Consider the following 25,266-nt stretch of genomic DNA (forward strand, 5'->3'; position numbering starts at 1 on the left):
TCTGAACCAATGCTATCGGAGAATTTATCACAATTTATTGATCTGATGCATTGGTTCAGAGTTAGGAACTAAATATTTGTTTATGTGAACAAAACTTCATGTGTTCAGATCAACACATGAAGTTTTGTTCACATAAACAATTGTTTAGCCATATATCGAAGGCATGTAACGCCAAACCTGCTTGGATATAAACCAGCATTATCACGATGAATTGTCTTGATTATATAATCTGAAAACTATGCTTTAAACTCAATTATTTTGAGCAAATAATTTTGTAAATGTCAAACTGCAGGTTGACAATAAACGCCAATGTGACCATCTCATAGATGCATCTATTTAAGTCATCACATGAAAGGTGAACGGACCCATATTCACCTTTTATATATTTTAAAAATTTAGGGAATTCAATCCCAACATTAGCTAGTATGATCAATTTATCATGAGAACAAGCAACACAAATAAATTTTTGAAGAATCTTCTAGTTCTTCAATATATGTCGAATACTTAATCTGCACATCATATTTGAATTGGGATGGCCAAGTTGCTCATGCCAACTGATAAAACTATTTATACAAGAAAACTTCAAGCTTACCATGTCATGTGCTATTTGTTTTAGTAAACTTCTGATTTACTATGACATGGATTCTTTTTTGTATCAATAAACTTCTGGTTTATCGTGACATGTGATTTCATCATACTTATATTTGTGTGGTACAATTTGGAGAATAGAAAGGGTAACCTTTCACATATATATTTCATACCCACTATGATTTTGAAGATAGTTAATCCTTCCATCATTTATAGCTTCAATATGATAGCCATTTACTTTAGTAAACTTCGGGTTTATGAAAACTTATGTTTCGATCATACAACTTTGTATATTACAATCTAGAACAAATTACATAATAGTATATAAGCTCTTCAGGAGCCTTTAAATTATTCACCATAATCACATATTATTTGGATACTACTAGTGCCATGATCTTCTAAATAAATAGTTAGCTCTTCTGGAGCCCGTAATTGATTTTGTACTATCAAATATTACTCTCACATCGCTGGTGTCATGACAAAAAAATGCAACCAAATGAATATTTAAAGACATTCTTAAATTCGAAAATGACAAAAAGTAAACATTAAATTATGCAGTCTTTGATAATTCTATCATCAACTTCTATGGTAAATATCTCCTTCAGGGAGAATACCCATTAACATCCGAATATTTTGTATTAAAGTGACAACCACATAATTATTTCTTTCTTTAGGAAAGTATTGTATGAATTGTTATTTTCTTCGGGAAAATCAGTAACTAAACATAACATATTACTGTGGTTATAGTAGAAAGTATTATACAAAAATTGTATCCTTTTGCCTTAGAATGATACATAATAAAAGTATCCAAGATGATTTGACGCACGATAGGTATGTGCAGCAATGACCTTCATACCACAAAATAACATTTATATCATTTGTTATTTTATCTCTTCAGGAGATGTGTTGTGGTATTTCTTCATTCATTTCGGGGAATGAAACTTGGTTAGTTAGATGAGCATTATGCATAATTTTTAATAGCTCATTATTTCTCTCAACCACAAGAAAACATCGCTTCAATATATTTCTCAAACTTTTTTCAGCTTGTCAAAAGTCATACCAATACTTCTAGACCACTAAAATAAATATTGAATCATTCCTTAGTAGTACATCCCAACACTTTAAGAAAATTTGCATTAAATTAAATATAAGCATTTCCTTCATTATTTTTACACCTTAAATAACTAAAATCGAAGCTTGCAGAAAAATAAGAAAAACCTTCACATGCATTATAAAGTCACAACAGATTTTGGGGAGAAAATCTCATTATTTTACTACTTTAAAAGTAAATTTCAAAGTTGAACTTTTTTTAGAGTAAAGTCCAAAGCCTTACTACAGTCAAGAGTAAAGTTCAAAGTCTTACCAATTCAGAAGTAAAGTTTAAAGTTTTACGACTTCGGGAGTAAATTTTAAAGTTCTACTACTTCAGGAGTAAATTTCAAAGTCTTACCACTTCGGAAGTAAATTTAAGAGTTCTACCACTTCGAGAGTAATTTCCGAGTCTTAATACTTCGGGAGTAAATTTTATATTTACTACTTCAAGAATAAAGTTTAATGCCGTATTACTTCAGTAGTGAATTTTAAAGTTTACTACTCCAGGAGTAAAGTTCAAAGGTTTACTACTTCAGAGTAAAGTCCAAAGTTTTACTATTTCATGATTAAAGAATAAAATATTCAGAATATTTTTTCTCGATTATTCCACCTCTTCTGGATGTGAGGTGTGATATTTGCACAGCCAAGAGCACGCCTGTATTTATAGTCTTTATTAAACATCATCACAATCACTTTAGGGAATGGATCTGTATTTATAACATTTATCGAAAGTTCTCATTCTTCAAGAATGAGCATAATCATCTGAACGTGCCTTAATCATATTATTTATGATTGCTTAGAACCTCTTTTAAGATATTGCTACTTTAGGAGCAAATTGAGGCACACATATAATATAGAGAATTTTCTAACATGTCGTCCTGAATAATCAAAATAAACCTGAGAAATTATTATCACTTCCCAGTAATTAACTGGATCGCAAAATATATTACCACTTCTGACGTTTATTATGAACTCTCTTGGAGTTGGGAAGAGTTAATATCCCTTATTGTTATTCACCCTAAAATCCATCATTGAGTCATGTTGAAAACAAGCATCAAAATAGCTACTGCATATTATTACGTATACATAGTAGCTTAGCAAGTGTTAGATAAAAATATTAAATTAAGACTAAGAAAAAGGCTTAAACTACATTACCTGTATTGGCCATATCTATCTTTTGATAGATGACATAACTTACTAGGAGTCACAAACCTCATCAAGTTTTGAAAACATACCTATCTTTTTTTTTTTCACTTGAAAACATACCTAATCACATATACTAAACCGTTCTCCTCCACAAAGAGAATTTACCCTTATTTTTTCATAGCAGCAGCCGTCATAAACAACAAAATCAATATACCAATATGGATCGGAGGGACAATACCTGATTTCTAGTAAGCATTGATATCGACTCGTGCTGATAACGTGTTATAAAACTATAAAACTATAACAAGAATATTTGTAAAGATAGATATACACAATAACAAATAATATTTATAACACGGATGACATTTTTATTCGATTTCACACAATCTAAGGACATTTTAAACCCTTTCGGTAGAATTTTTAAAGGGGCAATTTGCAGGATTACCCTTGGTCTTTAATTTTTGTCCCTCTAATTGGTGGTCTTTAATTTTTATCCTTCGCTAAAAATCTTATAGTTTTGGGTTCGAATTCCCGCTCAGTTAAACTTTTTTTAAAAAGAATCGCAAGGTAGAATTTGAAATTTTGCTTTGCAAATTTTTTTTAATTTTTTTTACCAAACTGAAGTTTAATCTAGAACCTCGGAGTATCAGGCGAAAAGCAAAAGTTAAAAGAACACCTGAAAGAAGGCAATCCGCGCAAAAAAAATGTTTTCAAAGACCAACTACCCAGCCCCTCCTGGTATTTTCCCACTTCTCTTGAAAAACGTTAGGATCCCTTGCACACACGGGTGCTCGGCCAGCCCTTCACGTCTAGGTAACTCCCTCCTCTCTTTAGCTTACAATAAATATGATAAAAGAGCAGGGCAGGATTGTGTTTGATTTGAGTTCGAAATCTGATGTAATTGGTCTCTCCAGCTGTTCAACTATAATTACCCAACCTTTTGGGAGGCTTGACCATTCACCCTTCTTCCTTAGACTAAGCTAATTGTAGGATGCCCACAACCTGTTCGACACATTGTCTGAGAGACAAATTGATTCGCTGGTTAAACGACCGACATTAGGAGATACATACAAGTGTGGTGTGGTTAGGGAAGCACTGAATTTTGTTTCCTTTGTGCCAATTGCTCTTCCTTTTCTCTAATAAGTGTTTGAAAATTAGTTTACTTGATTAATTTAACCATTAATATTTAGCTTCATTGGTTGCTGCTTCTCCTTTGTCAGACACACCTTATTTTAATGAAAGGAATTTGTGTTTGTTTCCTCTCCTTGTGGAAGTGGTGATGTTAGAATTTTTGTGATGTATACTGTAGTGACGGTATCCAAAAGTGTAACAAGTCCCTTAATGTAACAAAAATGATATGAAAAACTAAGTGTTAGAGATGCTTGAATGAAACTTATAGAAACCTAAAGAATTTGGTAGATATATATAAAGTTGAAATTGCCAGCAGTGGTAGTTCGCTTTCCACTTATCACAAAATATCTTTTTTCCTTTCTCGTTTGAGAATCAACAATTTGTCTCCTTTTTTAGCAAGTGCTATTCAAGTTAAAAAGCCTCTAGAGAGAATAGGTGAACAAGTAGATGATTCAAGTTTTACCTCATTTGAGAGCTCTCCGTAAAGCCCAATTCATATAGGTGAAGTGGCAAGGGTCGGCGCACATCCTGGTGGTAGACCATATATATATATATATATATATATATATATATATATATATATATATTTGCCACATGTATGGTGTGTAAGGATGAACAACCGGAATTGTCAACCATAGAAAGCTTTGGCAGTGAAAAAAGAAAGTACATATGAGACCTGCCAGTGGATTTATGCCAGCTAATTTATAAAGTCAAGCAGTTTCAAGTTGAATCTTCTCCTGGAAATAGATGTATATAAGAAGTTAAAGTAGTTGAAGGAAAGATTACACACTGAACAAATATAAGAAAATTCCATGTAATTTAAGCATGTAGGTCCTCCAGTAATACTCTACTAACTAACGGTGAAAAATATGTGAAGCTTGGGTTCAAATTAACCTGGTCTCCAGCATATCGCTCCTGAATAGCCTTTATTTACGGTGCCATAGATTGCATTGCCATTGCTGATCAACCTAAGAATAATTCTTTGAAGATAGTAAGCCATCTAAGCCTTCATAAGCAAGAATATGATTTGTCCTTTGTACAGATCAATTAACTTCTTCTAAAATACTATCCGCTGCACAGAAATATTGTAAAGAGAAGACATGAAAGTAGACAACTGACCTGTTTTTTTGGTTAGAAGGAAAGTTGCAGCTTTTACTAGTATTGTTAGTAGAATGATTGCAAAACCATAAGAATATGGCACATGTTAAGTTGAAAGCCCATCCTTCAAAACCTGGACATATCACAACACTTTCTTAATCGTGTTCTCTCTTAAGCTATGGAACAAACCATATATTAGAGTTGGATATAATTATGCTACCTTTCCAACACTGAGCAGAAAGATGTGACATTTAGGGTGTGTTTGGTATAAGGAAAGTGGTTTTCCTGGACAATAAGTGGTTTTCTTACTTATTTTCTTGTGTTTGGTATGTAAGCAGAAATTATTGGCCCTAAAGCATTTGTATATAATCTAGGAAAACACTATGAGGTTGGGGGTTGGGGGCAAGGTGTGGGGTAGTGGGGATGAGGGTGGGGAGGAGACAATTAGCGTGTAATGCAACTTGTGGAACTTGTTTTCCTAGAAAAATATTTTCCAAATTTTTTGTCTAAATCAAACATGGGAAGATTGGAAAATGTTTTCTGAACAATGTTTTCCTCTATACCAATTAGGCTGCAAGATGAGATCTTTGATGCTGAATGATTAGTTTGGTGTTTGGTTGTTTTCACCACATTCTACATGATTAGGGCGAGAACATTTGAAGAAGGAAAGCTCTAGATTTCAGGCACCTTCCTGATCCGGACCGTTTGGCATCCATTCTACTTCTTTTACTTCCTTTTCTTCTGCGGAAGGGGTGGGGGAGAGAAGAGAAAGGTTTGGGATATATGTAGCAACTCAATTGTACAGTTACAAATTGGGAAAAAATAGTCAAATAGAATAGTAGTATTGAATTGGAGAGGGTTAGGCACCTTTGGTTTAGCACATCTTGATCCATACAAATTTTCGGTATGTTGGATCATGACTTGTTTAACGGGCTCAACCTGTTTTGACCCTAAAAGTGTGCTTTTTGTCCACAAGTACTATGAGTCGCCACTATTGTACGAGGTTGATAGGATTACTTCTAGAGGGATTGAACTCTACAAACATTCAAATATGCCCAAACTCGCCATTTGATATGCCTTTTAAATTACTCAAAGAGAGGAAACCCATCTTAGCTTATTAATGGCCTCGTACATTTAATCTTCCATTCAATTCCTTTGAATCCTTCTTTGGTTTAGAAACAAGTTATTCCTTTATATAGGCACATAGATAAAGACGTAGACTTTACTTTGCTAAGTATTACTTTGTCCCATTTCACCAAACTGTAACCCTTTCCTTCTTTGCAACCTTGCCATAGAAATTTTCTCCTTAGCTTGTCTAATTTTTTTTCACTACTGTTGAAGGAGTAGGAAATAAGGACATCACATATGTAGGGAGAGAATCTAGCACAGAGTCAAGGTTAATCTTCCCCCAAGTGACAAATATTGTGCTTTCCACTTTGCAAGCTTCTTCTCAGTTTTCTCCACTATACCATCCCAGATCTCCAGTGCCTTATGCTTGCTACCCAGTGGCATACCTAGTCTTTGCACCTTAATATGCTTGCCAGTTCTTGAATATGAGGGACTTCTTTGACAGGGAATAGACTGCTTTCCCCCAGTTGACCTTCAAACCTGATGCAGCTTCAAAAACTATCAACGTCAATCTGATATAGCAGATCTGTTCAGCCTTTGGTTCACAAAAAATAAGTGTCATCAGCATACAATAGGTGACAGATCTCCATTTCCTCCCCAGCTCTACCACCAATTTGAAATCCCCTGATACATCTAATTATGTATTGCAATTCTCATCATGCTATCAAATCCTTCCATTGCCAGAATAAAAAGGAAAGGAGATAGAGGGTCACCCTGTCTCGAACCCCTCTCAGATGGTAAAAAACCCACAGGTTCTCCATTTACAAGAACAGAACCTGACAGTTTTAATACAAAACTCAATCCAGCTCAGCCATTTACTACCAAACCCCATCTGCCTGAGAGTATTTATTAAGAATTTCCAATTTACATGGTCATAGGCTTTCTGAATATCAAGTTTGCACATAACACCAGGTTCCACTCCCTTCATTCTTGAATCAATACATTCACTAGTTATGAGTGCAGCATCCATAAATTGTATCCCTTTTATAAAAGCCATCTGATGTTTGTTGATCAGCTTACTCACCACTTTCTTCAACCTTTCTGCTAGTAGCTTTGCAATAATTTTGTAGACTCCACCTACCAAACTTATTGGCCTGTAGTCCTTCAGATCAGCAGCACCTATTTTCTTAGGGATCAAAGCAATGAAGGTGGCATTAAAGCTTTTTTCAAAAGTCTGGTTAGAATGGAAGAACTGGACAGTGCTTATGATATCTTCCTTCAACATTTCCCAGAAAGAGAGAAAAAACAACATAGGAAAACCAGCTGGTCCAGGAGCCTTCTCCATAGCACATAAATTGATACACTCCAGAATTTCCTCCTCTCAAATTGTCTTTGTAACCATATCTGTTCTTCACTAGAGATCACTGAAGTTTCATGAAGCTGCAAATCAGGTCTCCAAGATGAGAGCACTTCTTTCCAAGCAGCTCTTGAATAAACTTCACAAGTTCCATTATTAAATGCATTTTTCACCCCCAGAAACCTAATTCGATCATATTTGACATGAAAGAACTGTTCTTGGCCTTTACTAACAACAAACTTATCCAATCCCCATTGTTTTGCACCAACTCCGTGATGCTTCTCCTTTTCATTATCCAAAATAATATTCTCATATTCCATCTTGAAAGCATTACAAGAATTCACATTAAATTTACCAACCTGAGTAGAGTACCAAGAAGCCAAAGATGCATAATCAGATATCATGGTATTCGTTGACATCCCATTTCTCTCAGGCATTTGATCGAACATGTAAGGAGTGACTACATCTCTTCCAATTTTAGAATATACATTACCTTCATCTTCTGTAAAATGTGTGGCAAGAAGCATGTCTTCAAGAAGTTCAGGATCTCTTGCTGAAGAATTGTTCCTGTTATGCGCAGAACCATTTTGAGGTTCGACCTTCAAGATGATCATCCATTGGACAGACTCTGTTGGTTGATACTTCCGCTCTCACCTGCTCCTTATCTTTCCCTTTTGAGTCAGAACTCCAATGGCTTCCTTGATTTCCAACAACTTCTTATTCGTCTGTGTTTTCCTTTCATTCATACTAGTCATACACTCCGTCAATTTCTGCAACTGTTCCTGAATTTGTGATAGCTTGTCTTCCATTTTTTTCTACTGGTTTATCATAGTTCTTGCTTCGAGTCCTAATGGAAATGCCGAGGATCAATTGATCTGATACCAATTGATGCACAAAAGTAATCCCGAATGGAATAGTTAGTCTAGGAGCTTGTAGCTCGAAGAAGATGATTGCTTGTTCAGGGGTTCAACCGAGAATTAAGCTAGAATAGGGAATAGAGTTTAGAGAGAAGAAGAGTAACTTGTATTATTATCATGAATGAATTCAACTACAAGAGTACAATGTATTTATACAATCCATGAATGAAGAATAGATCCTAAATTCAGTAACTACTCAACTACAACTCAGTACACAGTACAGTTAACAACTAACAGCTTTAACAACTGTAACTAACTTCTGGAAGAGTAACTAACTTGACTGCGTCTGCACGTCCAGCTGTCTTTCAACTAATTAATCCCAATCCTTGCATCACCAAACGACCCCTTGGATTCCGAACAGACATAAGATATCCTTTGTTTATATTTAGTTTGTACTTATTCTAGAATTTAATCATGTAGCGAGACACTCTGGATATCTCCGCGATTTGATGGTTTATGTTGCTTTGCAGTGTTCTGGATTTTAGTTGCTTGTCTGCTAATCGCCAGTTTTAAAGGGTTTCTTTGTTGAATGAATAGCTAGTATAAGATGATTAGTCTAGTTATTAGAATGTGTCACCAATTTCTCTATTTGACCAGTTCATTTATTTGATGAGTAGCAGGACTTTTTCACGGCATCTCTCCTCTCTCGCATAGCACTACAGTGGTAGAACAGAATTAGGAAGAAAAGATGCTCTCAGGTTCTGCATTAACTTATATTTCTCTTTATCCTTCTTTTATACATACACCTTTTCTAATAGGGCTGAGCACCAGGGGTGTGTCAGTACTGTATGAGAAGCAATAGACAACTTCAAACTATCAAGTTATGCAAGTGTCATCTCATCCAGAGACTAATAGATTTTAGATTAAAGATATGTGGGGTGTTCCTCCGTGCAGTGTGCACCCGAATAGCAGTCTGCAAAAGAGCTTTGGATCTCTATCAAGATGCATATCGTCACCCTGAAAGCTCTTCCTAGTTCCTATTTTTATACCAAAAAAAAAAAAAAATTGTAAGCCCAGTGGACGTGCCATTATGATATTTACGTTTTCTAAGAGCTGTTATTTAGCAGCTAACCTTTGTTTAATGTTCTCAAAGATCTACTTCTGCCAATTTCTAAGGCCCTTTTCATTTAATAATTTATTTGAGTGGCATAAGAGCACATAACATTGTGTCAGTTAATGTCAGTATGTCAGTATTTACTTGGTCTTAGCCGTACTTTGTTTTCCAGTGTTCAACATGGGAACTCAGCTTCAACCAAGAGTAGTAGGCATTCCCAGAAGTCAAGGTAAGTGAAAGTTTGGATTATATGGCATTCTTTGTACTTATAGTACCTCCACCCTACAAGGAAATAGACAAAGTAAAACAAGAAGAAAGAGAGTAACATTTTTTAAGAAATTATCTGTAGTTTAAGAAGATAATAAGTTGGGAATTCTGAGAACTTGGATTCTCTTCAGAAAGCACGTGATGTGAAGACCAATGAGCAATCACAACAGCTATTACTTATTCTATTTGTCCTTTTAACTTTTTCACAAAAGCAAAAGAGAGAAGCTAACAAGTACTGGGGTAGGAAGCTTCAACCTAACATTTTTTCTCTAGTTACGCTTTGGTTGCTTTTCCACTATTTCATTTTTCTTGAGCTTTTTTAAATCTTACAAAGAAAAGTCTTCCTTTTTGACCTTCTCTTATTCTATTTCCTATTAACAATATGTGCAAAAGATGCAAATTTGCAATTGATAGGTGTTTTAAAAGTAACTTATTATGACTTTTCCTTCAGATTCTTTTAAAACCGGTTCAGAATTCTGGTTGAAGTACAATATATTAGAAATGATACATCATTCTGGTTGCCAAACTCTTTTTTTTACAGGTCTGTTGGATGTAGAAGTATATTCTACAAATAGAGCACGATTGAGGACTTCCAACAGGAACAGATTTATGTGCACCTTAAATCAGTCAGCAGGGGTCTCGGCTCAAGCAGAGCAAACAGAAAGTAGGACTTTAGTCAAAATGTGTGGAATTACATCAGCTAGAGATGCTGCTCTTGCAGCAGAAGCTGGAGCCAATTTTATTGGTATAATCATATGGCCTAACTCAAAACGTTCCGTTTCACTTTCTACTGCAAAGGAAATCTCAAAGGTTGTGCGAGAATATGGAGCTCAGCCAGTTGGGGTGTTTGTAGATGGTAATGCTGACACAATACTAAGGGCCTCTGATGCAGCAGATCTTGAATTGGTGCAGGTGTGCAACTGTCATCTTTCACCATCTTGAATTTCGTGTTTTGAATACTCAAATCCACAAAATGTTCAAATTGAGCAGCTTCATGGAAATGGTTCTCGAGATGCTTTTCCAGTTTTAGTCAGGGAGAAACGTTTAGTATACGTACTTCATGCAAATGAAGAGGGATGCCTTTTGAACTCTATTTCTGATGAGGAGTCTTCTCTGGTTGATTGGATTCTAGTGGATAGTGCCAAAGGTGGCAGGTACTGTTTCTCCTTACATATATATATATATATATATATACCTGTCATTGGCATGGCTGTGTTTGTAATCATACACTGTCTCTTTTGGACTAAGCTTAATCCCACCCCATATTGAGCTAATTAACAAAGATGTAATTCCATTTGGTTAGTATTAGTAAACTCTTTTTCTCGATTCAGCAAACTTGTTTTTTGTAACTTAGCACGACCGAGCAACTGAGTCTAATGTGATAGGAATCAAACCACTAAACAGTGATGTGGACACTGACCATTTTAGAGAAGATGAATTCATAGCAAAGGTTGAGTAGTGTTGGGCTGTAAATTATGAAATAAAAATTGTTATCTACCTGTCTATGTGCCGTGTATAGATGAAAACTGATGTTTGATTCTACTGAAATGAAAATGGGTCTAAACAGATGAATTTCACTTGGGAAAAAAATTTCCCCCGCAAAAAAAAAGGATCTTTTAAAATTTTGGAAGTTCGTCAGTTCAAATGCAGTGGTTCTTATTCAATTTTTGTTTAAAACACGATCCGTTTGAAATTTTCCATGTTAAGATTCCTTCTTCCCCCCTCCCCGTCCCCACGCCCTTCCCTTTTCCTGACAAGCTTATTTGTTCTCTTTGAACCCGCTACTGTTGTTCAACTATGTATTAACACACTTTTGCAGCGGCAAAGGGTTCAACTGGGCTCAGTTTAAGCTACCATCAATTAGAAGCAAACATGGGTGGCTCTTGGCTGGGGGAATTAACCCGGAGAATGTTTGTGAAGCTCTTTCTGCTCTTAAACCCAATGGAGTGGATGTCAGTAGTGGCATATGTGGACAGGACGGCATCCAAAAGGATGAGTCACGGATACTATCATTTATGAATGCAGTGACATCTTTACGCCTTTAGTCAATATTGAATAGTTACAAATTCCCTAGTGCAGATTGTTAAATCAACTGCAATGTTGGTGCTGATCCTCTTGTAATTTCTCTGCTAGTGAGTGTTGGCAAAGACTAATATCTCATGATACATCTAGTTTGTATTTTTAGAAAAACATCCATTTCTTTGTAAGAGTGAAACTTCCCTCATGTAGTTCAACTGATTGGCTATAGACAGTGACTTGTTGGATAGAGAACGGATTGACTACCTTGACGACAACCAATAAACTGCGTAATGTTAGTTTTGAAAATTGATGTTTTGTTGTTTCCTTCTCCTACCCCCTAACCCTTCCTTTTTTTTTTTTTTCTTCGTTCCGAATTGCTTGACTTAATCAATGTAGTCACGTTCTTGTGCAATTCTAGCGTGATAAAATCTGCATAAGTGATCTTAGGGGAGCCACGCACAACAAAAAGATGTGCTGAATACAGATAGTAAGCTTTCTTGGCCAACCAGCGGAAGACGAAAGGAAAATAAGATAGATTTCTTTGTTCCAGTCAATTATTATAATATACTGTATGAAAATTTTTAGATCACTTGGTCGAACAATTAGCCTCAGTTGTGAATATGCAGGCTCGAATTAGTAGTCCAATGGCCTGATTGTTAGTATAATTAAGCACCTGTCTATCATGTTTTACCATACTCGATTGAAGATTGACGTTTCCATTGCCATTTATGAGATCCATTAAGCTTGTTGGAGTCGATACTTGTTCTCCACAGTTATACTTAATTGTATGCTACTTGGTCAGATAAACAAGTCTTCCACCAAATGAATGAATGATAATGTGGGATTTGAGGGAAAAGATTATCGGGGGGCGACACCATTGTTATAGTTACGGTTCGGCAGAACCAGTAACCGAAACCAAACAACCGAACCGACATTGAAAAAAACCGAACCGAAGAACTGAATGCCCACCCTTATTCAATATGACATGTAAAATGTTTTTTAAATTGATTATTATTGAAAATGACATTTCCTTTGTTGTTTCCTTCCCCTCTCCTGACTTAGCCACCTCTCATCTTCTTTCCGATTAATCTAAATCATGTTCTCCCCTCACGTTCCTGGGGCAAAAATATCTTTTGCCTTCATAAGTGATGTTAATGGATCCACGCACAGAAAAAACCAAAAAAAAAAAAAAAAAGATGGTGGGACTGAGTACCTTTTTATAATCATTTCAGAATCAAGAATTACAAAATAATATACTTTCCTGGCCTACCCAACAGGAGGATTATAAGGTCCTGAAGACAATAATCCTTTCTCCACTCAATTATTACACTATGGCAACAATTTAAACTGCTCTTCTATAGGAATTTTATATGCCCTGCCCATTCTTTAATGGGAGCCAAATTTACTCACTTGAATGGGTCTTCCAATGGCCATAATGTTAGTGAAAAAGAATCACCTGCCTAACTGGCATTTTGGTATACTATTTCTGAGAGCCAGAAAGGTTGGGATCAGCTTGATAATATACTACACCCCCAGTGTCACTAACATAGTGATCCTCCTTCATGCTTTTTATGAGATATCCCAACAAATAAAATGGTAGAGGCCCTGACTTCTTTGGCTCCTTATAATATTTCCCTAACACTGGTTTAGCAGCTTCAGTCTGCAAATTCAAAAAAGTAACCAATCCATGTTAAGACACTGTTTGGAGCAGCTTAATATTTACATAAAATGTGATATACTTACTGCTTCCACCAAATGATAGTGTGGTATTTGAGGGAAGAGATGATGTATCACATGTGTCCCTATGTCATGGTGGATGTTGTTAATCCATCCATAATCGCGATCAAGCGTTGTAAGCCCTCCTCTGAGATAACTCCATTCCTGTTTGATACATATTAATTATCAGCTCCCAACTTTTGGTTCATAAAATAACTACTACGCTCATATCCCAAGCAAGTGGAATCGGCTTCTTCATAAAATACTACTGCTAATATTTCTCAAGAAATGATTAGACCAGTTATGCTAAGAATCTCTAGAGACAGAACACACTAAAACATATTACCAGCCTATCATTTGGTATTTATAATAGCAAAATCTAACAGCAATCACTATTATACCTGTCCTCTATACCAAGGAAGTTTATCATCATGGCCATGGTGATGCAAATAGGTAACTAAATCCAGCCACATGACAAAGCCCTACATGTTGAATTGAATTCAAATAATGAGTCCAATAAGAAGAAACAAAAGCTAGGCAATAGGAAAAAAGGAAGTCAGAAAAAATGGACTAACCCAATAGGGGATGCCATAGAGCTTAAGCATTTGGACAGGACCCATGACAAAGGACAAACCGACGAGCAATGCAGCCATTGCCGTCCAGCACAAAGTTGAAGTGATCACATCTTTCTTCTCACTTGGGACAAACAAATCACTGCTTGGATCAAAGTGAGAACCTTTCTTTCCAGGGCTTCTACTCCACTGTCATTATGAATTCAAGTTAAAAAGAATATGTTGCCAATTCAAACTTAGGAACTTTAAAGATGCTAGTATGAATTACTCACCAGATAGAAAGGATATGCAAGCAAGGGGAAGGGTAGAGTGAATCTCAATTTCTTTGTGGCATCATCTAGACTCTTGTATATGTTCTCAGGTAACTGGGAAAGCAAATGAACAGCCAAAAGTCAAGGAGGACAGAACAGGCAAATAGTTTTGAGATAATGGTCAAAAACACACTGAACTATCACTTTTTCGGAGTTTCATACCCCAACTATCTTCCCTTCCCTTTTCCTACCTGATCTATGTACACATCTCGAAGCTACGCCCCCAAGCTGACTAGGCCAACTATCATTGTTTCCTTCCTACCTGAACTATCACCATCAACTCAACTAGGTATGTTTTAATAAATAGATGGTGATAGTTCACGTCGGAAAAGGGAACAATTGATAGTTGGCGTATGAAACTCGGGAAAAAATGATTGTCCGGGTGTGTTTTTAACCACTATCTCAATAGTTTTTGAAATTATTAACAAAACAGTTGGAGAAATTGCTGAAACTTACAGGATGCCATGACTCGTCGTTCTCAACATGTCCATGGTTCTGATGATGAGTCCTATGGCTTATTCTCCTGAAACCATCATCAAATACACCATTCATTAATAAAGCAATAATCTTCAAGAAAGCAAAATCCATTACTAGAAAAGGAGAGTTTTCAAGAAACAAACCATCCATGGTAAGGAACAAGAATGGAAGAATGAAGGATATGTCCAGCAACACTATTCAACTTATGGTTGTTTGAAAAGCTCCCATGCCCACTGCACACAATTCACAAAGAAAAGCAAAAATTAGGCTTGAGAAAAAAAGAAAAAGAAACAATGCTATAAAATATCTTCTTTTTTTTCACGAGTTTCAAACTCCAACTATCAACTGTTCCATTTTTTTAATTGAACTATCACTATCTACATATTAAAAACTACCTCAAAGCTGACTAGACCAACTATCAGTTTTCATGAAAAGGGAACAACTGATAATTGAGACGTGAAACTCGCGAAAAAGTGACAGTCTAGATGACCATTATCGCAAAGAAAAATCAAAACATTGTAAGAAAATTAGGAAGATAGATTACCAATCATGACCAAGAACAAACAAAGCCCAAAACATAGTGCTTTGAGCAAACCAATAAAGAGGCCACACAACCCAATTATTGAAATAAGCAGCTGTAGCAGCCAGCCCAAAGACAATAGCAACATCTCTCACAACATAACTCATAGACTTCCATGGATTCTTAACCCAACAATGCTTAGGAATAGCTGCCCTGATATCAGACAACTTAAATGGTGGTGGTGCCCCAGGGTCAAAGAATTCACCATTATTATTGTTGTTGTTTGTTTTCTCAGTTTGTTTATTATCTTCTTCTCCCACAGTTTGGATCCTAAGTGGGGTACTTACCCTTAATGCCCAGTTTCTTTCTTTATTATTCAATAAAGAAACTCTCAGATCTGTATGTGTGATTCTTGATTTTGAAAGATTAATATTTGTGGTGGCTGAAGGTACACATGTTGTTCTAGGCTTTGGGTAGATTCTTGCAAGTGGTCTAACACCACATTCTGATAGAACATAACTTGCCATTTTGGGAGATAAAAGAGGAAAGAGAGATGTTGTTTAAACTCTGAATCTCTCTCTCTCTCGATGTGAAAAACTAATGCTAATACAAGAAAATATAAAAAGGGTCTTTGTGTCAAGTCTTGAAATTAATTTCTTTGGTTGGTATTTAGGGTAAGGGAGGAGAGGATATGTGAAGATAACACAAAGGGAATTCCGTGCTTCAATTAGAGCTACAAAAATCTCAACTTGTTGATTGTCTTGTTTCTCTTATCTTCTCATGGTGCAATTGTTGGGGACCTTTCTCCGTATTAATATATAGTTGATGAATACCGCTATTTGCAGACCTGTGTTTCTACTGCTTTTCCTATTCCCATATCGGCATTAACATCACACTAAAAAATAAAAAGGGAAGAACGTGATTTGTATGCAAGAAGCAAGGAAGTTGGGGTCCATATTTTATTTATTTCACGCACTAGTAAGCGTGTGAGATTGTTGGTATTTTGAGTTCTTCATTGACCGTCAGCATAAAGCTCGAGAATTTAATTTTCTTTTCTTACTGCTTGAAATAATAAGATCAAACTGGTTGACTAGTTGTTAATTACTATTCCTCGATTTAAGTGTCTTTTTTTTTTTTTTTTTATTTAAGTGTCTTGTAGCTTGTTTGGTCAAGCTTATTTTTTAAAAAAATATTTTTTTTTAATGAGTGCTTATTTAAAGAAAAAAGCAAGGTATTAACTAAACTTTTGAGAGAAAATATCTAGAGGGTAGCAAAAGTAATTTTTAGAAACTAAAAACAAATAACTTTTGCCCAAAAATATTTTTTTGGGAAAAATACACGAAAAAACACTTTTTAAAAATTTGATTAAATATTAATTGTTGATTTTTTAGCCTTGGTAATTTTTTCTCATCTGTTCTAAAAAAAATTAAAATCACAAGATTCAAAAGATATTTTAATACAATATACACATTTTTAATTTAAATTATAAAATTCAATTTTTTTTTATCCTTTATACTTTGTCCGCCGTCAAACTAAAATACTTAATTCGGGAATTACTAAGTAATATAAAATTTTATAGACCATGAGAAGGAAACTGAAGGTAGGCGCCTGAGTTTAGCTGGAGTCGGTACATATGAGAATGACCATAGGGGATTTTCTCATAACCCTAAATATTTTCTCATAACCCAAATGAGCAGTGGCCACCAAAATTCTTTTTATTAAAAAGAGAAAAGATATTTTTGAGAAAAGAGGAGTCACCTGTCAAAAACGTGTGGAGGTGTAAAGAGTGACGTGGTCAGACTTGGCTCTCTCATAGGAGTATGTTAATGAAACAACGCTGAGATTCGAAAACTCAAAAGTTTAAATGGTCAATGAGCTATTAAATTTCTATTTCCCAATTCAAACTCATTTAACCAACTCAAATTATGTCTTATACCTATTTATACCCGGTTAAAAAGTGCTCCCTTCGTTTCAAAAAGATTATCTTCCTTTTCTTTTTAGTCTGTCCCAAAAAGATTGACACCTTTCTATATTTAGAAACAATTTAACTTTATGAGATGATTTACAGTCACACAAATATCTAAGGCTTATTTTGGACAACACATTTCAAAAGTCTTCTTTTATTTCTTAAACTTTGTGTCAAGTCAAACTAAAATAATCTTTTTTAGACGAAGGGAGTATTAAAGAAGCTAACTTTTCTAGTACTGATTATTTAACAATCACTTTTTGTTATATTTGACAGAATTGTGAAAAAAAGAATTTAGCATGAACTCACATTTTGAGGTGTAATTTTGCAGTTTGTATTATTTTTTGTTTATTTTATAGAGTATCGTGCAAATTTCCGAAGTGCAACTTCTGTCTCTTTCTTTTGTTGTCCATTTTGGTGTTTAGTGCATTTTTTATATCGTAGTTTGTAGTTTGTAGGGTTTGATGAGATTTTTCTTTTGTTTCTGATTAAATATTTTTTCACATTTCTTCCAAAATCTAACTGACAGAATTTATTAAAATATTTGATGGAAATAAAAAATGCTCACTTTCAATAAAGTTAAGGACCAAAATTGCTCATTAATATATACTTCCTCTGTGTCAATTTATGTGAACCTATTTCCTTTTTAGTCCGTATCAAAATGAATGACCTCTTTCCTAATTTAAAAATAAATTTATTTTCATGAAATTAATTTATAATCACACAAATATTCAAAATTTATTTTGAAACATAAGTTTCAAAAGTCTTAACTCTTTCTTAAATATCGTCTTTCAAAAATGGGTTACATAAATTGAAACGAGAGGATATATATATATATATATATATATATATATATATATATATATATATATATATATATATATATATATATATATATATATAAGGGACCACTTTAAACCTCCCCCAAATATAAGGGACCATTTTTGTCATTTTCTCGTCCAAGTCTGAAAGACTAATACTCTGCCTGATAAAATAAAGGAATATTTACTTGGCATAACTAACTCTAAAAAGTATTTATGGTTAGTAACTACTATTTAATTTAATTACTTTTCATATCTACAGTGAATTTTCAATCTACATATCATAGTTATACCAAATACATAAGGTTATTTTAGTGTTTCAAGCGTTCTTCTCTCACCTCTCTCTCTCTGTTCCCTCTCTTTCTCCCTCGGCTCCGACATCTCCTTAGCGCCACCGCAGCTAAGGCTGCAGTCGTAGCCGTCGGTGATACCAGAATCCATGGCTTCTTCTCAGATCTGGACGGTTATCAAGTTCTCTAACCCTACACAATCGATTAAGATCGAGTTCTTCTCACCGGATCCGGATCGGTTGAGATCGAGCTCCCTTCAAACAAGTTGATCGGATTAGGAATAATGAACATCATAACCGTAAAGCTTCGGACAGGTTCGTGAGGTTAAAGCTAATGGAACTTTATGAAAAATGCGGAGAGTTTAATGATGCAAAGAAGGTGGTGATGAAATGCCTCAAAGATATATTGTTGCCTCTACTGTTATGATATCATGTTATCTTGATCATGGGTTAGTGAATAAGGCAATGGATGAATTTCGTCTGGTTTCTACCAAGGATAATGTTTGCTGGACAGCTATGATTGATGGTGGTTAGAAATAGTGAAACGAACTTTGCATTGGAGTTATTTAGAGAAATGCAGATGGCAGGTGTAAAGCCTAATGAAGTTACAATTATTTGTGTTCTATCTGCTTGTGTGCAGCTGGGTGCATTAGAGCTCGGTAAATGGGTTCATTCGTATGTAGAAAAGTACAAAATTGAAGTTAATCTTATAGTTGGTTCAGCTTTGGTGATTATGTATTCAAGGTGCGAAGATGTTAAAATTGTCTCAGTTCCTTCTCTCTTCTCCCTCGGCTCCAACGTCGTCATACACGTGGTGGTCCTTAGCATTGCTGCAGCTAAGGCGGCAGTCGTAGCCACCGGTGATGCCGATCTTCTCCTTCTTGTATCTCACATCTGAGTGTATTTGAGTGTATTCGTTATTGAAAGGTTGAGGAAACTAGAAGAAGCTTCGGAGAGGAAAGCTTCTCAGGACGGATAGCGGAATCCATGGATTCTTCTCCTTGTTGTATCTTAGATCTAAGTGTATTTGAGTGTATTTGCTATTTTTTTTATGTAAATATAAGTTATAAGTATTTGGCTGATTGTATTTTGGGGACAAAATGGATGTATTTGACTGTATGTGTTGTTTAAATGATCTATATACATATGTTTGTACACAATTTTTTTGAGTAAATACAGTGTATTTGAAATTTTGTATCTGAAATTTTACTAAAATACATTGAAATACAGTCGAATACATTCAACCTTGCGACGTCCGGTGCTGACCTTGCTGATCGGAGCTAGAGTACATTCAAATACAGTTAAAACAAAAGGATACATCAATATATAAATACAATAAAATACACAGCTCCATCGTGTATTTAAATGCACTGGAATACAATCATTTTAAATACACGTGTATTCAGAGAAATTAAAGTTGCAGGTATTCAAATACAGTCAAATACACGCGACATCAGATAATGTTAGATACAATAGAACAGTGTATTCAAATACACGCGAATTGACCTTAACTAACTACGAATTGTAAATTAAAAAAGGTAGCTATGGATGATTAGAAACTCCTAAATTATAGCTATTTGTGTAAGTTGTCCTAAAATAAAATGCCACAAAGAGAAAAATAAAATTATACTTACAATCCAAAGTTGAGTAGAAGTGTTTGCAAACTTGTTCACGTGACCGGCCAAAAAGAATCAACTAGTTTTGTTCTGATCTGAGTAGGCTCTGGCATCGACCAAATGTTATTTTCCTTATAAATCTTAATCGATTAGGATCTAATGGGTGCTTTCATTTGATCATAAATGTAGAGAAATTATAATTCAATAATATAAAATCAGATATAAAATTTAATCACATCGAAGATCGCTTTCTAATTACTATTCTCATACTTTAAAATAATATTTTGACTAGAATTGTTTGAATACGGGTTGGGTTGGTTAAATGAATTTGGGTTGGATTGGGTTAATGAGTGTGATGAGTTAAATAAATTTATCATTAAAAAATAACAATATTATGTGACGTGACATGCCAACTAGGTGAGAAATAAGGTTTTATGTGCTTAGTATTTTTTAGAAAAATAGTAATAGTTGAGTGATATTATAGTCTTAAAAGAAACAAAAGTGATATTAATAGGCAACTTTTAAATAAGAGTGACTTTTCAGGGAATTAACTCTTCAGGGCCATTAGGTTTACATCCTAATTTTACAAAAACACTACTGTAAAAATTTATTATTCGGTAAATAATAATACAAGAACATTATATATAAAATTTACGGAAAAGGCTCAAATATGCCATCGAACTATCGGAAATGACTCATTTATGCCACTCATCAATAGTTTGGCTCATTTATGCCATCGAACTATCAGAAATGGCTCATATATGCCACTCATCTATAGTTTGGCTCATTTATGCCATCGAACTATCAGAAATGGCTCATTTATGCCACTCATCAATAGTTTGGCTCATTTATGCCATCGCCCATTACCAAAATGACTCATCCATGCCATTTTTTATTAATGCCGATTTTATAATACCAGATATGACACGTGGCCTCTAATTAGAGGTCTACGTTGTTTAATTAAATCAGCCCAATTTTAAATCCCAAATTAATAAAAAAAATCCGACCCATACACCCTACCCACCCACAACTATAATTTAGTTGGAGGTCACGTGTCATATCTCGCCACCCACAACTATAATTTAGTTGGAGGTCACGTGTCATATCTCGTATTGTAAAACCAGCGTTAATGAAAAATGACATGGATGAGTCATTTTGGCAGCGGCGATGGCATAAATGAGCCAAACTATTGATGAGTGGCATAAATAAGTCATTTCCTATAGTTCGATGGTATAAATGGGTCAAACTATTGGCGAGTGGCATAAATGAGCCATTTCCTATAGTTCGATGGCATATTTGATCCTTTACCGTAAAATTTACTTACTATAAAAGCATTCTTGTATTTAAATACTTTGATTTAGTTATTGCCAATTATATAATTTTATTTCACATTCTATCTAATATAATTTTTTTTTTTATTGGATTGCCCTTTTTTTGGGGGTGGTCTATAATATTTGCCCCTCAAATTGCTGGTCTTAAATTTTTGTCCTTCGCTTAAAAAGGTGGCCGAAAATACCTCGAGTTTTTTAGGTTCTAACCTCCGCTCAGTAAAAACATACAAATTTTCAAGGCAAGATCTTTTGCCAAAAGTCTACCTTATGCGGCAAACTTTGCCTTAAGGCATAACTAAAAGTCTGCCTTATAAGGCAAAGTCTGTCATCTCTGACAGACTTTTAGTTATGCCTTAAGGCAAAATTTGTCTTACAAGGCAAAGTCTAGAGTATCCGGCATAGGTTCTATGTAACCTCACCTGTTCATAGAAACCTATGCCTTGCGAAATTATTATTATTTTTGACTCTGCTGGGTTTTGAACAGAACCTCGGGATATTTTCGGCCACTTTTTTAAGCGAAGGGCAAAAATTAAAGACCAGCCCGTATGAAGGGCAATCGTGCAAATTGCCCAATATAAATTAATATACAAATTCTTGCATGAATAATACAAGTATTATACTAGAAAGTGCCAGCTAATAACTTGTTTCGATGGTTGTTTAGTTGTTACAAGTTATTTCATAGTGTATCGTATTGTATTGTATTAATGAATATAACATTTGGATATTATATTATTTTTAGTAGTTTCATAATTCCACACACCACCAATCTGATAAATAAGTTTACAACCAAGAAATTAAGAGTAGGGCGAGATACATTTTTTATAAAAAAATAAAAATAAAGGATAAAATAGGATTATAAATAATAAGGACAAAGATGAGAAAAAAGAAGAAGGTACTGATGCGATCACATTAAATCGATCTTTATTAAACGGACACTTTTTATGTTATACAACAATAGATTTAACAATACGTAAATGCGATACAATAAAATTTAACGATCAAAATAAATATTGCATTTAAAATAATAATAAGATTGATGGGCAAGAATCAAAACAAATAGTACTGTATTTTGTTTTGTACGCCTAACATACACGACATTAGTTGTGCAAAGACTTTTTTTCATAATCTACTCAATCAAAAATTATATTATTTTATCCAAGACTCTATATTGAAATTCTCCATGCAAAAATCTAGTTTAAGGAAGACTGTTCTACTTAGCGCGAATAATTGACAGTCTTGCCAAAACAGACCACTGACTCGTATATTATACTACTATTTTTTTTTCTGTGACTAATGGTCTAAGTACCAGTGATGAGAAAATATTGGTCAAATTATTTTAGGTGAAATACACTATGATGAATGTGATCGGATGATGCAACAATATAAACGATTTGGAATTGACTTGACATATGAATTTCGTCCTATAAAATAATTTTTCTTGCACCACACGGTATTAAAGGCATGACTCTAACATCTAGACCTAGTCCTTGAGTAAAGTGGTCGGTTTAAAGTTTAAACTATTTTATGACATAGTTTACTCCAATTATCTCTCCACATGCCTTATTGGAGGGTCGTTTTAACTTTTTACCTCCTGTCTACGCTCATTGCGTAAAAGTTTATTTATACTTGTATATTAAAATTAATAAATATGAATAAGTGTCGTGTGTGTGTATATATGTAATGATGCATTTTAATTTTAAAATTGTAATCAACAAAATTGATTTGATTAATTTGATGTAAACATTAGATATAAATAATTTATTTACTGTTTCCTCATGTCTCATTTGGGAATTCCCTCACAAGATTCACGGTAACTAATCTCTGCTGATCTTAAATGTGATCTTTTGAACTGTTTAGCGATATAAATTAAGTTACGTTTCAAAAGTTAAATTAAAAGTAAATTTTCACATCTTATCGAAAGTCAATTTTTATGTCGGCATCTAAAAGAATATTTACTTCCATTGGAGCTTTTGATATTATAGATATACATTTAAAGTGTGCAAACGCACTATTAAAACCATTTTAGTTTAACAGATTGAAAGTAATTGATAAATATTAAGGTTGCAAAGCACTTTATAAATAAATAGTTAAATAAATATTAATGTTTACACTAAAAAAGAGTTAAATACTGCATACTTTTTGTTCTAGCTTTATTCAAAATAAAAAATAATAATTTTATAACAAATTTATTCAAAATACTACAAATCTTAGCTAATTCTAAAGTGATTATGAGCTGACAAGTCTAACTTGACTTATGACAAATTTTGAGGTATAAACACTTTTAAGTTTATCAAACGTAAATAAATCAAAAGGCATTTACAAGCTGGTTTGACCATCTTATAGGTTTTACTGAAACATCCTTCTAATCAACAGTGACATCAGTAATTTTTTGGCTCCTACACCTAAAAATTATAATCAGGAATCCTACACCAAAATTTAATTTTTAAGTTTACCTTTGTGGAATATCTCTTCCGCGTATCATACTTTTTAGGGTTTAGGACTAATAGTTTCTTTTTTATTGGGCCTTATGCTACACAGATACATAAGGAAAATTTATGTGGTGTAGAGAACATATAAGATGTATTTATATTTAGTAACTATAGTTACTTTAATTACATATGGTAGCTAATACCTCTTAACATACGGTTCCTTCCCCTGCATCAAAATTATTCTACTGTATCTAATCTTTTCCCTCAACCCTCTCTCTCTTCTCCCTCAACTCTCTCTCCTTTTTCTCTCTCTTTTTAACAATGGATTCACCAAAATCTCTCTCCATACGATTGCCCAGAACTTAATTGGGAAAAGGGTCAAATTTACCCTCCAAGTATGGTTTATCTTTTAAATTTGCCCTCCGTCAAAGTTTGGGATCAAATTTGCCCTCCCCGTTAGGATACTTGTTATATTTGCCCTTTTTTGGATGGAAATGTGACTTGGACTAAAAAATTAGCTATGTAGGCTCCACATAAGCTTCACATAGACTCCCAAACCCAATTATTTTAACCCAATTTGAGTTTCAAACTTCGGTTCTTAGGGACACTAGTTGCCAGCAGACAAAATGTTCTTGTCAACACTATGTTGCATGAGAATATACAGTGGTCTGGATCTATACTAAAGGTAATCCAACAATTAAACAAAAGAAAATGTGTGGACAATCATGTGTTAGACGGGCGCAACCACATTCAACAATAAGAAAAGGTCTAACAAAAAGGGAATGAAATTGGAAAGAAGCATTATCCTCCATAACTGTTCTGGGAGCTGAAACTCACCTCCAACTCCAGCAAAGAATCATATGTTTTCTTCTCACGCGAGTCAAACACTGTAATGCCTGTGATTTTCTGTACCCCGTGCTTCACAGCAATCAGGTTCTACATGGGAAAGTGCAACAAAATCATTTTTATGATGCAAGGAAACAACTGAATGATCAAATAAACGACTGAAAGATATATTCGATAAACTCCGTCCCAATTTATGTGGCACCTAGGTGTAATGGTTCTTTTGTTTGTTAATAGTAATATTTACGGTTTACCAAAAAAAAAAAAAATATATATATATATATATATGGCACCGTTTGACTAAGCACAAAGTTTTAAGAAAGAAAGGAAGATTGTTGAAATTTATGGTCTAAAACAAACCTTAGACATTTGTACGGCTATAAATCATTTCATTAAAGGTAAAATCAAAATTTTAAAGTTAAATTACTTCTAAATATAGAAAGGTGACATTATTTTGAGACAGACTAAAAAGGAAAGAATACCACATAAATTAGGACGGAGGGAGTCTATGTGGAGCTTATGTGGAGCCTACATGCATTTAATTTTTTAGTCCAAGTCATATTTCCATCCAAAAAAAAAAATATAACAAGATCCTAACGGGGAGGGCAAATTTAATCCCAAACTTTGACGAAGAAAGA

The 25,266-nt window shown here is 34.4% G+C and overlaps 2 protein-coding genes across 3 annotated transcripts; one reads left to right on the plus strand and one right to left on the minus strand.

The window, feature by feature from the left end:
* The first annotated feature begins 3,515 nt into the window (after positions 1-3,515).
* On the plus strand, positions 3,516-12,043 carry LOC132054263 (N-(5'-phosphoribosyl)anthranilate isomerase 1, chloroplastic-like). 2 transcript variants are annotated; one of them, XM_059446307.1, is made up of 5 exons: positions 3,516-3,639; positions 9,624-9,680; positions 10,260-10,630; positions 10,709-10,872; positions 11,538-12,043. In XM_059446307.1, exons 1-5 carry the CDS (start codon positions 3,531-3,533, stop codon positions 11,761-11,763), a joined length of 927 nt encoding a protein of 308 aa, XP_059302290.1. In that variant the 5' UTR covers positions 3,516-3,530; the 3' UTR covers positions 11,764-12,043. The 2 variants fall into 2 exon arrangements, with proteins under 2 accessions (XP_059302290.1, XP_059302292.1); XM_059446309.1 differs by lacking the exon at positions 9,624-9,680 and having other exon boundaries at positions 3,540-3,639.
* Positions 12,044-12,934: 891 nt separating this feature from the next.
* LOC132054258 (omega-3 fatty acid desaturase, chloroplastic-like) lies at positions 12,935-16,266 on the minus strand. The gene is made up of 8 exons (XM_059446302.1): positions 15,358-16,266; positions 14,957-15,046; positions 14,793-14,859; positions 14,298-14,390; positions 14,029-14,214; positions 13,855-13,935; positions 13,481-13,618; positions 12,935-13,397 (listed from the first exon to the last, which is right to left on the minus strand). The coding sequence occupies exons 1-8, from the start codon at positions 15,858-15,860 to the stop codon at positions 13,218-13,220; spliced, it is 1,338 nt and encodes a 445-aa protein (XP_059302285.1). The 5' UTR covers positions 15,861-16,266; the 3' UTR covers positions 12,935-13,217.
* Positions 16,267-25,266: the final 9,000 nt, after the last annotated feature.

The sequence above is a fragment of the Lycium ferocissimum genome, chromosome 1, assembly GCF_029784015.1.
Source record: "Lycium ferocissimum isolate CSIRO_LF1 chromosome 1, AGI_CSIRO_Lferr_CH_V1, whole genome shotgun sequence".
In the NCBI taxonomy this organism is placed as follows: domain Eukaryota; kingdom Viridiplantae; phylum Streptophyta; class Magnoliopsida; order Solanales; family Solanaceae; genus Lycium; species Lycium ferocissimum.

What these genes read in the sequence shown, in the direction of transcription:
- LOC132054263 (XM_059446307.1), top strand. Translation starts at nt 3,531, where the DNA reads ATGTTTTCAAAGACCAACTACCCAGCCCCTCCTGGTATTTTCCCACTT. An exon ending in AGGCATTCCCAGAAGTCAAG is followed by an intron (nt 9,681 to 10,259) that starts GTAAGTGAAAGT and finishes TTTTTTTTACAG; the next exon opens with GTCTGTTGGATGTAGAAGTA. An exon ending in GATAGTGCCAAAGGTGGCAG is followed by an intron (nt 10,873 to 11,537) that starts GTACTGTTTCTC and finishes ACACTTTTGCAG; the next exon opens with CGGCAAAGGGTTCAACTGGG.
- LOC132054258 (XM_059446302.1), bottom strand. Translation starts at nt 15,860, where the DNA reads ATGGCAAGTTATGTTCTATCAGAATGTGGTGTTAGACCACTTGCAAGA. An exon ending in ACGACGAGTCATGGCATCCT is followed by an intron (nt 14,391 to 14,792) that starts GTAAGTTTCAGC and finishes TTGCTTTCCCAG; the next exon opens with TTACCTGAGAACATATACAA. An exon ending in TCTATGGCATCCCCTATTGG is followed by an intron (nt 13,936 to 14,028) that starts GTTAGTCCATTT and finishes TTCAACATGTAG; the next exon opens with GGCTTTGTCATGTGGCTGGA.